General features: G+C 39.0%; 1 protein-coding gene across 1 annotated transcript in view; it reads left to right on the forward strand.

Moving 5' to 3' along the window:
* The window catches only part of LOC106085166 (antichymotrypsin-2), a 33,759-nt gene extending 26,734 nt beyond the window's left edge, over positions 1-7,025 (forward strand). Inside the window, exon 4 of the mRNA XM_013249251.2 lies at positions 6,836-7,025. Within this exon, the coding sequence (XP_013104705.2) occupies positions 6,836-6,981 (146 nt within the window). The 3' untranslated portion in view covers positions 6,982-7,025. The remainder of the gene's footprint in view (positions 1-6,835) is intronic.
* The last annotated feature ends 8,921 nt before the right edge of the window (positions 7,026-15,946 follow it).

Consider the following 15,946-nt stretch of genomic DNA (forward strand, 5'->3'; position numbering starts at 1 on the left):
GAGTAGACCTCAAATCTGATATCAACATTCGGCACCAACTGTCTTGGGGACGTCCCACCACCAAACCAACCCCCAAATAGGATGCATTTGGTCATCATGATAATTTGGGTCTTAAAGAGATTGGTAGAATTCGAATCTGACACATATTTTCTGGGCCAAGTCGCTGAGTGGTCGTCCCATCTCCCAAAACACCCCCCAAACCGGTCACGCTTGCCGACAATGGGAATATGGGGCTCAAATGAAAGGTATTTGGGACTAGACCACCAATATGATACAATATAAACATTCGGGACCAACTCCCTAGGGGTCGTCCCACCACCATAACAACCCCCAAATAGGATGTATTTGCTCATCATGACAATTTGGGTCTTAAAGCGATTGCAGCTCGATATTGATAGTTTTTAGCGACCATACGCCAAATCGGACATATTTGCTGACTTTCTGTAAACAGAAAACGAATTTGATAACCAATTTGGGGGCGAAGTATTTAGGGGACGCCTCTACCCATAAACCCCCCTTTAACCAATGGCAATATGGGTTTAAATAAATGGTATTTGAGAGTATAGCACGATGCTGATACTTTTTCAAGACTAGGTGTCTCTAGGACCACCCCACCTCCCCAAAACACCTCTAAATCTGAAATACATATTACATACCGACCATGCAATATTGGGCTCTATGGACAGTTATTTGCCAGTAGAGCACGAAATTGATACCCACATTCGGGATCACGTTTCTGCGGGCCAGACCACTCTTTAACCCACCAACCACCACCCGGAAGGCCTTCCCAGGCCCCAAAACCCCTTTAAATAGGTTTATTTGACGATCATGACAATATGACTATCAAGATAGATAGATAGATAGATAGATAACGAATCTGGCACATAAATTCATGTCGAAGTATAGGGGGTCACCCCACCTTCACAAAAACGGCCAAAATAGGCACGTTAGCCAAACACGGATATATGGGACTCGGTTTAATTGTTCCGTATAGACTGATAAACGGCAGAACCGATTTTCTCGAAATTTTCCTATGCTGTGTAGGTTAGTCTGGAAAGAAACATAGGTTCTTTGATTTTTCGGTATCGGAAGGGAGACGGACCCTCCCCCTTATGCCAAAAACACAACCCAAAATCAAAAGTGGACCGATCGGGACAATATAGGTATAAAATGAAAGGTATTGGAGAGTAGAATACGAATATGTTACTAAAATTTGAGTCTAAGTACCCATCGGGGTGCTCCATCCCCAAAACTCCCCCAAACAGCCACATTGTACGTTCATTTCAATATAGGGCTCAAATGAAAGGTATTCGGGAGTAGATTTTGAATCTGGCATACAAAATCAGATCGAAGTATAAGGGGTCATGTCACCCTTCAAAAACGCCATTCGACCCACTATGACTATATGATACTTGGCTTAACCGATTTTCTTAAAATTTTCATAGATTGTGTGCGTTTGTCTGGAAGGAAACATAGGCTATATAATTTTTAGATATCGGGTGGAGGCGGACTCTCCCCCTTACCACAAAAACGCCACCCATATCCATAAGTGGTCCGATGGGCACAATAAGGATATCGTATGAAAGGTATTATAGAGCAGAAAACGAATATGGTATTAAAATTTGGGTCCAAGTACCCAGCGGGCCCCCCACCCCCAACCCCAAAATTACTCTAAACAGATAAATTCGAAGTTCATGTCAATATGGGACTCAAATGAAAAGTATTAAGCAGTAGATTACAAATATGGTCCAAGTAATGGGAGGTCGCCCACCCCCAAATGGGCATATTAGCCGATCATGGCTATATGGGACTCAAATGAAAGGTATTAGTGAGTAGATTGCGAATATTGCATTAAAATTTGCGTTCATGTCTAGGTGGCGCTTTTCCTCCTGAAGATACGTCAAATGGGTTATTTGACCCATTATGACAATATGGGATTCAAATGAAAGGTATTGGAGACCAGAATACGAATATGGTATTTAAATTTGGGTTCAAATACCCAGCGGGGCTCCCGCTCCTCCCCCAACCCCAAAACTCCTCTAAACAGATATATTCGAAGTTCATGTCAATATGGGAATCAAATGAAAAGTATTAGGCAATAGATTACAAATATGGCATAAAATATTAGGTCCGAGCAATAGGACGTCGCTCACCCCCAAATACTCCCAAAAGGGGATATTAGCCGACCATAGCTTTATGGGAGTAGAATACGAATATGGCATTAAAATTTGCTTTCAAGTACAGGCGGCGCTTTTCCACCTAAAGATGCGTCAAATGGGTTATTTGACCCATTGTGACAATATGAGACTCAAATGAAATGTATTTGAGAGTAGAAAACAAATTTGATATCCAATTATGGAAGCAAGTGTTTTGGGGTACGCCCTAAAGACCCCTTAAACTGAACTTCATTTCCGTTAGGAATAAAGAACGAATTTGATATCTATTTTCAGTAAAAAGTGCCGATGGCCGCCACAGCCCCAAAACACTCTTCAAACGTTTCATATTTACCGGCCATGGCAATATGGGGATGAAATTAAAGGGCTTTGGAAGTTCAGCACGAGTTTGATATCCATATTTGACTCGAAATGCCTGAGGCGTCATCCCTCCCCTAATGAGAACATTACCCTAAGGAAGAACATTACCACCAGGAACCGAGAAGGGTTGAATTCTCACACATCAATGAGTGCTTTCCGATTCAATTTTAAACTGAATGATAAGGGACCGAGTCCGAAATGCGTCCATGCATGGCATTGTTCCTCGCAAATGTCGGCAACATTAAGAGGGGATAAACACCGTTTTTTCCGATGTTCTCGCCAGGATTCGAACGCGTTCAGCGTCATTGGCTACAATGGCACGAATTCGATGTCTGCATTCAGGGTGAAGTGTCCCCACCCTAAAAAGATATAAGAGAGTTAAAGAAGGCGCAGCGGAGCGGGCCCGGTTCGGCTAGTAATTCAATAAAAACTAAATAATAGCACTAATGAAAAGTGACTTCTAGTATTCAGATTTACAAGGGTGGCCCCAAAAGCAGCCCAGCTGTCAGAGATGGCGGCAGAAGCATGAAAATAAATACTTTCGTGGAAAATGATAACTTTGTAAAGCATTCGTTTTCATTTCAAAGCCGTCACGGTGTTTAGTTTTATTTTTTATTGAAACACTCACGATTTCAGTGTGTTTGTAGGTATGGCCAAAGTTGGTCAACGATATGCATTACAATACTTTCAATTGACAAGTCTCAGTTCAGCCAATATAAAACCAAGCTAGATTTTACTTTGGGAGATTGTGGGCCTTCGTTTATAACCATAAAATATTGGGTGGCTGAATTTAAACGGGGCCGTACGAGCTGTCATCACGAACACCGCAGTCGTCGACATGATGAGGTGTCCACGCCAGAAATGATCAAAAACAAGTAAAAAGGCGTTAAGTTCGGCCGGGTCGAACTTTGGATAGCCACCACCTCGGGTATATATGTAAGCCACCTTTCATCAAAATCCGGTGTGAATTGCATACCTTATGTCCCATAGCAGTTATATCGAAATATGTTCTGATTTGGACCATATACTAATCGATACAAGTCATTGTACAATTATGTATAACAAAATATTGGCCTTTTTAGTAGCTATATCTAAAAATAAACCGATCTGAACCATATGGATGTCGACAAGCCTAACACAACGAACTGTCCCAAATCTGGGCGAAATCGGACAATAAATGCGCCCAAAACCTTAAATCGAGAGATCGGTCTATATGACAGCAATATTTAAATCTGCACCGATCCGGGCCAAATTGAAGAAGGACGTCGAAGAGCCTAACGCAACTCACTGTCCCAAATTTCAGCAAAATTGGATAATAAATGTGGCTTTTATGAGCCTAAGACCCTAAATCGGGGAATCGGTCTATATGACTGATATATTCAAATCTGCACCGATCTGGGCCAAATTGAAGAAGGACGGCGAAGAGCCTAACGCAACGCACTGTCCCAAATTTCAGCAAAATTGGATAATAAATGTGGCTTTTATGGGCCTAAGAACCTAAATCGGAGTATCGGTCTATATGGCAGCTATATCCAAATCTGAACCGATCTGAGCCAAATTAACGAAGGATGTCGAACACAACTCACTGTCCCAAATTTCAGCAAAATCGGATAATAAATGTGGCTTTTATGGGCCTAAGACCCGATTTAGCCGAACGGTCTATATGGGGCTATATCAAGATATTGTCCGATACAGCCCATCTTCGAACTTAACCTGCTTATGGACAAAAAAAAAGAATCTGTGCAAAGTTTCAGCTCAATATCTCTATTTTTAAAGACTGCAGCTTGATTTCAACAGACAGACGGACGGACATGTCTAGATCGTCTTAGATTTTTACGGAGATCAAGAATATATATACTTTATAGTCTCGGAAATGGATATTTCGATGTGTTGCAAACGGAATGACAAAATGAATATATCCCCATCCCTTGGTGGTGGGTATAAAAGTTCATAATGGTATTGGAAGTTCGTCGATGGAAAGTTCGTGAACTAGCTGAGGTCAGCATTTCAAAAAAGGATGTATTTTGCATATTGACAGAAAATTTGATTAAAAGAAAGCTGTGCGCAAGATGGGTCCAGCGCTTGCTCTCAATGTGTTGTTTGGTTCATCAAGCAAATGGACCACATCACATATCCATAATTGCCCTGGCAAAGATCAATGAATTAAGGTTTTAAATGCTCCATCATACACTTTATGTTCAAGATTTAACTCTTTTGATAATGAAGAGACGGAAGTTGCGGTTGATGGCTATTTTTATACCCTACACCATAGGATGGAGGTATACTAAATTCGTCATTCTGTTTGTAACTCCTCGAAATATTCGTCTGAGACCCCATAAAGTATATATATTCTTGATTGTCATGTCATTTTAAGTCGATCTAGCCGTGTCCGTCCGTCTGTCCGTCCGTCCGTCTGTCAGTCGAAAGCACGCTAACTTTCGAAGTAGTAGAGGTAGCCGCTTGAAATTTTGCATAAATACTTTTTGCTAGCGTAGGTCGCTTGGTATTGTAAATGGACCAAATCGGTCTGTGTTTTGATATAGCTGCCATATAAACCGATCTTGGGTCTTGACTTCTTGAGCCTCTAGGGGGCGTAATTCTCGTCCGATTTGACTGAAATTATGCGCTTAGTGTTTTGGTATCATTTCCTCTGTGCTAAGTATGATTCAAATCGGTTCATAATCTGGTATAGCTGTCATATAAACCGATCTTGGATCTTGACTTCTTGAGCCTCTGGAGGGCGCAATTCTCGTCCGATTTTACTGAAATTTTGCATGTTGTGTTTTCACATCACTTCCAACAACTGTGCTAAGTATGGCGCAAATCAGTTCATAACCTGATATAGCTGCCATATAAACCGATCTTGGGTCTTGACTTCCTGAGCTTTTAGAAGGCCAATTCTTATCCGAATTGGCTGTAAATTTGCACGTGGTGTTTTGGTATCATTTTCAACATTTTCGCGAAGCATGGTCCAAGTTGGTTCATAGTCTGGTATAGGTGCCATATAAACCGATCTTGGGTCTTGACTTCTTAAGCTATTAGAAGGCGCAATTCTTATGTGATTTGGCTAAAATTTTGTATGAGGTATTTTGATATGACTTCCAAAAACTGTGATAAGTATGGCGCAAATCGGTACATAATCTGGTTTAACAGCCATATAAACCGATCTGGGATCTTGACTTCTTGAGCCTTTAGAGGGCGCACTTCTCATCCGTTTTGGCTGAAATTTCCTACAACGGCTTCTCTCATAACCTTCAATATACGTGTCTAATGTGGTCTGAATCGATCAATAGCTTGATACAGCTCCCATGTAAACCTATCTCCCGATTTTGCTTCTTGAGCCCCTCCAAGGCGCAATTCTTATCCGAATGAACTGAAATATTACCCAATGACTTCTACAATGTTCAGCATTCATTTGTGGTCCGAATCGGCCTATAACTTGATTAGGCTCTAATAGCATAACAGTTCTTATTCAATATTATTTGTTTGCCTACAAAGAGATACCGCGCATAGAACTCGACAAATGCGATCCACGGTGAAGGGGAATAAAAGATTCGGCCCGGCCGAACTTAGCATGCTCTTACTTATTTGAAGCTAGACAGTTTCTATTGCAAACTAAAGTGTGATATCAAAGCTATTGAAAATCGCTGGAAAAATTTTATCAAGCTTAAAGGAGTCTCTGTTGGGAAATAAAGACTATTTTTCTCAAATTTCTTGTTTTCTTTGTTAGGTTCTTATACAAAGTAAACGTATAAGAAATAGCAGTGCAAAAATTTTAAGTTATAGCTTTATTGCTTAATGCAAAAATCGCTTTGCTGGAATTCATTCGAGCCAGCCCCGGGCTTGACATTTTTGAAACATAAACATATTGGGTTGCCCAAAAAGTAATTGCGGATTTTTCATATAGTCGGCGTTGACAAATTTTTTTCACAGCTTGTGACTCTATAATTGCATTCTTTCTTCTGTCAGTTATCAGCTGTTAATTTTAGCATGCTTTAGAAAAAAGTGTAAAAAAGTATATTTGATTAAAGTTCATTCTAAGTTTTGTTAAAAATGCATTTACTTTCTTTTAAAAAATCCGCAATTACTTTTTGGGCAACCCAATAATTTCATTTATGGCTAATAAATTATTTTTTGCGTAAAGGGTCAATAAGATTCGATAAAGCCGAACTTAACGATTTTTTATTTCTTTTTACTAAGCTTTTATATTCATTTGACTTTTAATTGACTTTTATTTACTTGCTTAAATTATTGTCCTATATTACATATTTTTTTATAATTTTTTACCTTTTATTTTCCAGGTATAACAATGTCACGTGTAAAATCTGCCAAACAATTACGACCACCACCACCTAAAATATTCAATGCTGATCATCCTTACTATTATTTCATAAGAAATAAAAATGGAATTAATTTATTCCAGGGTTCTCAATTATCATTTAATTAAGCTCTGTTTGTAGTATATATACCAAATACCTTAATAAAACTTTTTTAGTATTTAGATTTATTATTGCCTTATGAATAAAGCCAAAATTAAGACCAGTTGCCTCCAGCACATTGTTTATTATTTAATGAATACCTACACAAAAATATTAAAATCTTATAATTATAGTGCTGAATTATAAGAACAGTCATATATCGTCCTTAATAATAAACAAGTTATAGTCCGATTCGGACCATAATTGAATTGAATGTTGGGAACCATAGTAGAAGTCATTGTATAAAATTTCAGCCAATTCGAGTAAGAATTGCGCCCTTTAGGGGCTCAAGAAGGAAAAAGGAGAGATCGGTTTATATGGGAGCTGTATCAGGCTATAGACCGATTCGGATCATATTTGACAAGTATGTTGAAGGTCATGGGAGAAGCCGCTGTACAAAATTTCAGCCAAATCGCATAATAATTAAGCCCTCTGGAGGCTCAAGAAGTCAAGATCCCAGATCAGTTTATATGGCAGCTATATCAGTTTATGGATCGATTTGAACCATAACTGCCACAGTCGTTAGAAGTCATAACAAAACACCTCATGCAAAAATTTCAGCCAAATCGGGTAACAATTGCGCCCTCTAGTGACTCAAGAAGTCAAGATTCAAGATCGGTTTATATGGCAGCTATACCAGGTTACAGACCGATTTCAACCCTACTCAGCACAGCTGTTGGAAGTCATATGAAAACATGTTGTGCAAAATTTCAGCCAAATCGGATAATAATTGCGCCCTCTACACGCTCAAGAAGTCAAGACCTCAGATCAATTTATATGGCAGCTATATCAGGTTATGAACCGATTTGCGCCATACTAAGCATGGTTGTTGGCAGTGATGTTAAAACACAACGTGCAAAATTTCATTCAAATCGGACGAGAATTGCGCCCTCCAGAGGCTCAAGAAGTCAAGACCCAAGATCGGTTTATATGGCAGCTATATCAAAACATGGACCGATATGGTCCATTTACAATCCCGTCCGACCTACACTAATAAGACGTATTTGTGCAAAATTTCAAGCGGCTAGCTAAACTTTTTCGAAAGTTAGCGTGGTTTCGACAGACAGACTGACAGACAGACGGTCGGACATGGCTAGGTCGACTTAAAATGACACGACGATCAAGTATTTATGTACTTTATGGGGTCTTAGACGCATATTTCAAGGTGTTACAAACAGAATGACGAAATTTGTACACCCCCATCCTATGGTGGAGGGTATAAAAAGCGAAAACGTTCTAAGTTCGATCGGGCCGAATTTTGGGTATCCACCACCATGGATTCCGCGAAAAATCTACCCTTATTAACTGAGTTTGTATTGGATTTATTTTGGTCTCAAATGAAAATTTTGCCCATGAACATTCCACTAAGGAACAGGGGCAAACTTTTCGCATATCAATGAGTGCAGCCCGATTCAAGTTTAAGCTCAATGATAAGGGGCCTCCTTTTTATATCCGAGTCCGAACGGCGAGCCGCAGAGCGACACCTCTTTGGAGAGAAGTTTTACATGGCATAGTACCTCACAAATGTTGCCAGCATTAGGAGGGGAAAACCACCACTGAAAATTTTTTCTGATGGTCACGCCAGGATTCGAACCCAGGCGTTCAGCGTCACAGGTGGACATGCTAACCTCTGCGCTACGGTGGCCTCCAATTTTGATCTCTGGTCACATTAATAAAGGGTGATTTTTTTGAGGTTAGGATTTTCATGCATTAGTATTTGACAGATCACGTGGGATTTCAGACATGGTGTCAAAGAGAAAGATGCTCAGTATGCTTTGACATTTCATCATGATTAGACTTACTAACGAGCAACGCTTGCAAATCATTGAATTTTATTACCAAAATCAGTGTTCGGTTCGAAATGTGTTCAAATTTTGACAAATTTTGTTCAGCGATGAGGCTCATTTCTGGTTGAATGGCTACGTAAATAAGCAAAATTGCCGCATTTGGAGTGAAGAGCAACCAGAAGCCGTTCAAGAACTGCCCATGCATCCCGAAAAATGCACTGTTTGGTGTGGTTTGTACGCTGGTGGAATCATTGGACCGTATTTTTTCAAAGATGCTGTTGGACGCAACGTTACGGTGAATGAACACATTTCGAACCGAACACTGATTTTGGTAATAAAATTCAATGATTTGCAAGCGTTGCTCGTTAGTAAGTCTATTCACGATGAAATGTCAAAGCATACTGGGCATCTTTCTCTTTGACACCATGTCTGAAATCCCACGTGATCTGTCAAATACTAATGCATGAAAATCCTAACCTCAAAAAAATCACCCTTTACTTAGGGGGGCCTTCCTCACCATATTCACCGATTTGGATAAAACTAGGCACTGATGTTGTAAATATGCAAAAGATAGGTTTTTGGGTCAAATTTCAGCCAAATCAGGTGAACATTTACTCCGGTGGATGAGAGGCTAGCCACAATCAGCATAAAATCTTAATTCTTCAACATATGCCTCACTTGTGCCCATACCCCGACGGAAGACAAGGACGAGCAGACCATGGCTATTTTCTAGAGAAAGAAAGATTTTAATCCGAAGATAGGAAAGGACAGCCAGACAGCCATTAAATCCCAGGAAGAGGTATTTTTGAACACGAAAACCGTCCTAGACTGTCGCTGGTCTCTCAAAGAGATGGCTGAACTGTTAAAAGTGTACCTGTTCTGCATGCCGGACCACAGAGATATCCCAGGGTATTGTAATGCGGACGAGCTTGAGAGACTAGGAACTACCCTACACATTCCAGGGATACTGGAATCTGTGGGTATGCCTCTAGCGAAATGTAAGCTGGCTCTTCAGGGTTAAGCCCGAAGGGCAATGAATGCTAGATTGTCTCAAAGAGGGGTCTGGTGGGCATTGCAAAACTATGTGGCCTAATCTAGACTTGAAGAGGTCTACCGATTTGTTGTCATTGGCTAGAACAGACGTCTCAGTCATTGTTTCCATCATGACAGGTCACTGTCTTATCGTAAAACATGCTGAAAGACTGACGGTTGCCAGCAACGACTTTTGCCGAATCTGTAAGAACGTCGAGTAAGTGGAGACTAAAGAACATCTGCCGTGTGTGTATCCCGCACTGCCAGTCAGAAAGAATTTCACTTTAGGCTTTCATTTCCTTGAGAACTTGTCTGATTGATGTTGGGCTTTTTAAAGCGATCTGGATGATTCAATGTTAGGAACTACAATAGAAGGTATCTTTCATCTCCTGTTGCTATGGCATCACTGTGGATGAAAACGTCTAAGTGAGCCTAATGGCAGACTGTCTCTTAAACCAAACCTAACCTTGATGTAGGTTATTAAGGATTGCTAATGGGCCATATATATTCAGATTTGGATATAGCTCCCATACAAAGCGATATCCCGAGTTGTCATCTTAAGCCCCTGAAATTTTGCACGTAGTGCTCTGCTCCAACAATTGTGCCAAGTATAGTCTAAGTTGGTATATTATTGGGTTGCCCAAAAAGTAATTGCGGATTTTTCATATAGTCGGCGTTGACAAATTTTTTCACAGCTTGTGACTCTGTAATTGCATTCTTTCTTCTGTCAGTTATGAGCTGTCACTTTTAGCTTGCTTTAGAAAAAAAGTGTAAAAAAATTATATTTGATTAAAGTTCATTCAAAGTTTTATTAAAAATGCATTTACTTTCTTTTAAAAAATCCGCAATTACTTTTTGGGCAACCCAATATTTCGATATTTGTCTGGTTTGGTAGAACTGCTGTGTATATATTTTTAGCAGAATCCATGTGACACACAGCACATTTTTACTTATTTTAGAATGAAATCGTACGAAGAACTTGGTAAGTGTAATCCATTGTTGAAGGTACAGCGGTCAAAAAAAGTATTCATCATTAGCAAAATTGATAATAAATTCACTTATTTTGGGTAATTGAAGAAAATTTAAAGTAAACAAATAATGCAGTTTTATGCAATAGTTTATTTTTCGTAATATGTTTTAAAATAAATTCAAAAAATAAATTTAATTAGCGCAAAAAATGCAATTTTATATAATAACACCAAAAACAGAACAAAAAAAGTATTCATCATTGATGTGCTATCATCAAAGTCAAATTCAAATATTATTTGGGAATCCCCCTTTTCTGTTTTATTTAGTAAAGGAGGCTTTGCCCTTGACAGCAAATATTTAATTTCATTGAAAATATAGTTTTTGTCAAAATGGGTCGTAAGCAAAACGAGGTTTCTGATTAGGTAAAAGTTTTGATAATAAAACACCACAGGAATGGTTTAACTCAAAAAACTATCAGTGAAATATTAAATAGACCACGATCTACTATACAATCCATCATCAGAAAGTGGACAGAAACGAAAACTGTTGACAATAAACCAAGATCTGGTCGACCAAAAGCACTTTCAGTTGGAGATGTGCGTTGGCTAGTGCGGCAAGTTCAGAAAACTCCGAAGACAAATGCGACCATTCTTCGTAAAAACACTATGGAATATTTAGGGAAGGAAGTTACTACACAAACAATTCGAAATGCACTCAAAAGGCATAGTTACAGAGGAAGAACTGCACGTAAGAAGCCCTTTATAAATAAAATAAACCGAGTGAAAAGGCTAAACTTCGCAAAAATGTATGTAAAACAGCCCGAATCATTTTGGAAAACAGTCATTTTTGCAGACGAGAGCAAGTTTAATCTTTTTGGGTGCGATGGAAAGGTCATAGTGTACAGAAAACCAAATACAGAGCTTGAAGAACGAAACACAGTTGCTACTGTAAAACATGGTGGAGGTGGTTTAATGGTTTGGGGGTGTATGGCGGCTTCAGGAGCGGGAAATCTTGAAATTATTAATGGAGTAATGGATCATAAGTATTACATTGACATTTTAAAGAGGAATTTAAAAGATAGTGCTGTAAAACTTGGGCTTGGTAATAACTTTCAATATTATCAAGATAATGACCCCAAACATTCTGCTTTAAATACCAAGATGTGGATGCTGTATAACTGCCCCAAAGTCATTAAAACTCCTCCTCAAAGTCCCGACTTGAACCCAATTGAACATCTTTGGGAACATCTCGAACGCAAATTGAGAACGCGCAATTTTTCGAGCAAGAGTCAAATGCAACAGGTGATAATGGAGGAATGGACTAATATAGACCAAAATATAACCGCTAAATTAGTCCAATCGATGTCAAACCGTTTAAAAGAAGTTATAAGACGCGGTGGTCGAATAACAAAGTATTAATTTTTTTAAATTATGTTATTTATTTTTTTGTTTTTTTGCAATGATGAATACTTTTTTTGTTTAATTTTTTGTGTTCAGCTGTAAAATGGCCCTTTTTGTTCCAATAAATACTATTTTTTTCTTTAAAAACAATGAAATTGTGTACATATATATCACACAAGCACTACTGCATCATTAGTTTAATATGTTTTTATTCCAATTGTCTTTTGTAGACTTATTAAAAAAAAAAACATTGAATGATGAATACTTTTTTTGACCGCTGTATATAAGATTAACCCAATTACACTTGATATGTTTTACTTGTTTTACCCTCCACCATAGGATGGGTGGTATACTTAGTACGCCATTTCATTTGTAACACATCGAAATATTGGTAAACGACCCCATAAAGAATATATACTCATAATCGACATGACCGTCCATTTGTCCGTCTGTCTCTCGAAATCACGCTAACTATCGAAGGAGTAAAGCTAGGCGCTTGAAATTTTCCGCAAATATTTTCTATTGATGTAGGTCGGTTGGGATTGTAAATGGGCAATACCGGTCCATGCTTTGTATTGCTCCTATATAAAACGATCTCACGATTATACTTCTGAAGCAAGAGCAATTGTCTTCCGATATGGCTAGAATTTCGTACTAAAGGATTTTCATGCATTAGTATTTGACAGATCACGTGGGTTTTCAGACATGGTGTCAAAGAGAAAGATGCTCAGTATGCTTTGACATTTCATCATGAATAGACTTACTAACGAGCAACGCTTGCAAATCATTGAATTTTATTACCAAAATCAGTGTTCGGTTCGAAATGTGTTCATTCACCGTAACGTTGCGTCCAACAGCATCTTTGAAAAAATACGGTCCAATGATTCCACCAGCGTACAAACCACACCAAACAGTGCATTTTTCGGGATGCATGGGCAGTTCTTGAACGGCTTCTGGTTGCTCTTCACTCCAAATGCGGCAATTTTGCTTATTTACGTAGCCATTCAACCAGAAATGAGCCTCATCGCTGAACAAAATTTGTCGATAAAAAAGCGGATTTTCTGCCAACTTTTCTAGGGCAAATTCACTGAAAATGATTTGCAAGCGTTGCTCGTTAGTAAGTCTATTCATGATGAAATGTCAAAGCATACTGAGCATCTTGATCTTTGACACCATGTCTGAAATCCCACGTGATCTGTCAAATACTAATGCATGAAAATCCTAACCTCAAAAAAATCACCCTTTATGACGTCATGGCATTTCATGACATTGAACAGATTTACCAAGTATGGTTCGAATCGGTCCAAAACCTAATATAGCTCCCACATTAAACGATCTACGATTAGACATATTGTCGATTAAACTCCTTGATCCTTTGGTGGTCGCAATACATATCCGATTTAGCTGAAATTTTCTTTATATATAATAACTCAATTTGGGCAATGGCTAAAGATTTCTTTTGCGTTTATAAAGGGATACCGAATAGAGAACTTGAGAAATGCGATCCATGGTGGAGACTTTATATGATTCGGCCTGGCCGAACTTAGCAAGCTTTTACTTGTTTTTATACCCTCCACCATAGGATAGGGGGTATATTAATTTCGTCATTCTGTTTGTAACTACTCGAAATATTCGTCTGAGACCCTATAAAGTATATATATTCTTGATCGTCGTGACATTTTATGTCGACCTAGCCATGTCCGTCCGTCTGTCCGTCCGTCCGTCCGTCTGTCCGTCCGTCTGTCCGTCGAAAGCACGCTAAATTCCGAAGGAGTAAAGCTAGCCGCTTAAAATTTTGCACAAATACTTCTTATTAGTGTAGGTCGGTTGGTATTGTAAATGGGCCATATCGGTCCATGTTTTGATATAGCTGCCATATAAACCGATCTTGGGTCTTGACTTCTTGAACCTCTAGAGTGCGCAATTCTTATACGATTTGAATGAAATTTTGCGCGACGTGTTTTTTTATGATATCCAACAACTGTGCCAAGTATGGTTCCAATCGGTCCATAACCTGATATAGCTGCCATATAAACCGATCTTGGGTCTTGACTTCTTGAGCCTCTAGAGTGCTCAATTCTTATCCGATTTGAATGAAATTTTGCGCGACATGTTTTGTTATGATATCCAACAACTGTGCCAAGTATGGTTCCAACCGGTCCATAACCTGATATAGCTGTCATGTAAACCGATCTTGGGTCTTGACTTCTTGAGCCTCTAGAGGGCCCAATTCTTATCCGATTTGAATGAAATTTTGCACGACATGTTTTGTTATGATACCCAACAACTTTACCAAGTATGGTTCAAATCGGTCCATAACCTGATATAGCTGCCATATAAACCGATCTTGGGTCTTGACTTCTTGAGCCTCTAGAATGCGCAATTCTTATCCGATTGGAATGAAATTTCGCACGACATGTTTTGTTATGATATCCAACAACTGTGCCAATTATGGTTCCAATCGGTCCATAACCTGATATAGCTGTCATATGAACCGATCTTGGGTCTTGACTTCTTGAGCCTCTAGAGGGCGCAATTCTTATCCGATTGGAATGAAATTCTGCACGACATGTTTTGTTATGATATCCAACAATTGTGCCAAGTATGGTTCAAATCGGTCCACACCCTGATGTAGCTGCCATATATCTGGGTTTTTGACTTCTTGAGCCTCTATAGGTCGCAATTATTATCCGATTTGCCTGAAATTTTGTACGACGGTTCCTCTCATGACCGTCAATATACGTGTTTATTATGGTCTGAATCGGTCTATAGCCCGATACAGCTCCCATATAAATCGATCTTTCTATTTTACTTCTTGAGTCCCCAAAGGGTGCAATTCTTATTCGAATTGTCTGACATTTTACACAGGTCTCCAACATATTATTTAATTGTGGTCCAAACCGGACCATATCTTGATATCGCTCTAATAGCAGAGCAAATCTTTTCTTATATCCTCTTTTGCCGGGAAAAGAACTCGACAAATGCGATCCATGGTGGAGGGTATATAAGATTCGACCTGGCCGAACTTAGCAAGCTTTCACTTGTTTTTTAGTTTTTAATTTTGATTGTTTACTTTGCTCCTGTTGTCAACTGCACCATTTACAGATGTGCATTACTTCGAGACATCGAGTATAAAAACAAAATGCAAACTGCTATACTTTCAGTACTCAATCAATCTTTGCGTAATATCCAGATCAATAATTTTGTTGAATTATTACTATTCGCTTTTGTTTACAATCACCACAAACAAAAGGCCTGAATATGGCAGGTAAGTGTGAAATGTGTTTGTAACGAATTTACCCTGGTTGTATAACACTCCGAAGAAGGCACACCTTGTGCATTAATTTGGTGATTGCCTTTGAAAAATTGATTTCCTACCCAATAAAGTCTATGTGTTCTTCATCGTCATGGCATTTGTAGCCGCTCTAGCCGTCAGTCCGTCCTTCTGTGGAAATCACGATGGCGCATAATTGAATGCAGATACTTGCTTGGAATTTTCCACAGACACTTCCTATGTGTGTAAGCCATTGGGAATTGAAAATAGGACATATCGTATCAGATACTGATATAGCTTCCATATTGGGCGATCTGCCAATATGAAATCAATACGAGCCCGTAGAGGGTACAATTCTTATCTAGTAGCCAGTTTGCAAATTGCAAATTTTGCCCATGAACATTCCGCTAAGGAACAGGGGCAAACTTCTCACATATCAATGAGTGCAGTCCGATTTAAGTTAAAGCTCAAT

Source organism: Stomoxys calcitrans, chromosome 5 (genome assembly GCF_963082655.1).
Source record: "Stomoxys calcitrans chromosome 5, idStoCalc2.1, whole genome shotgun sequence".
NCBI classification, from domain to species: Eukaryota; Metazoa; Arthropoda; class Insecta; order Diptera; family Muscidae; genus Stomoxys; species Stomoxys calcitrans.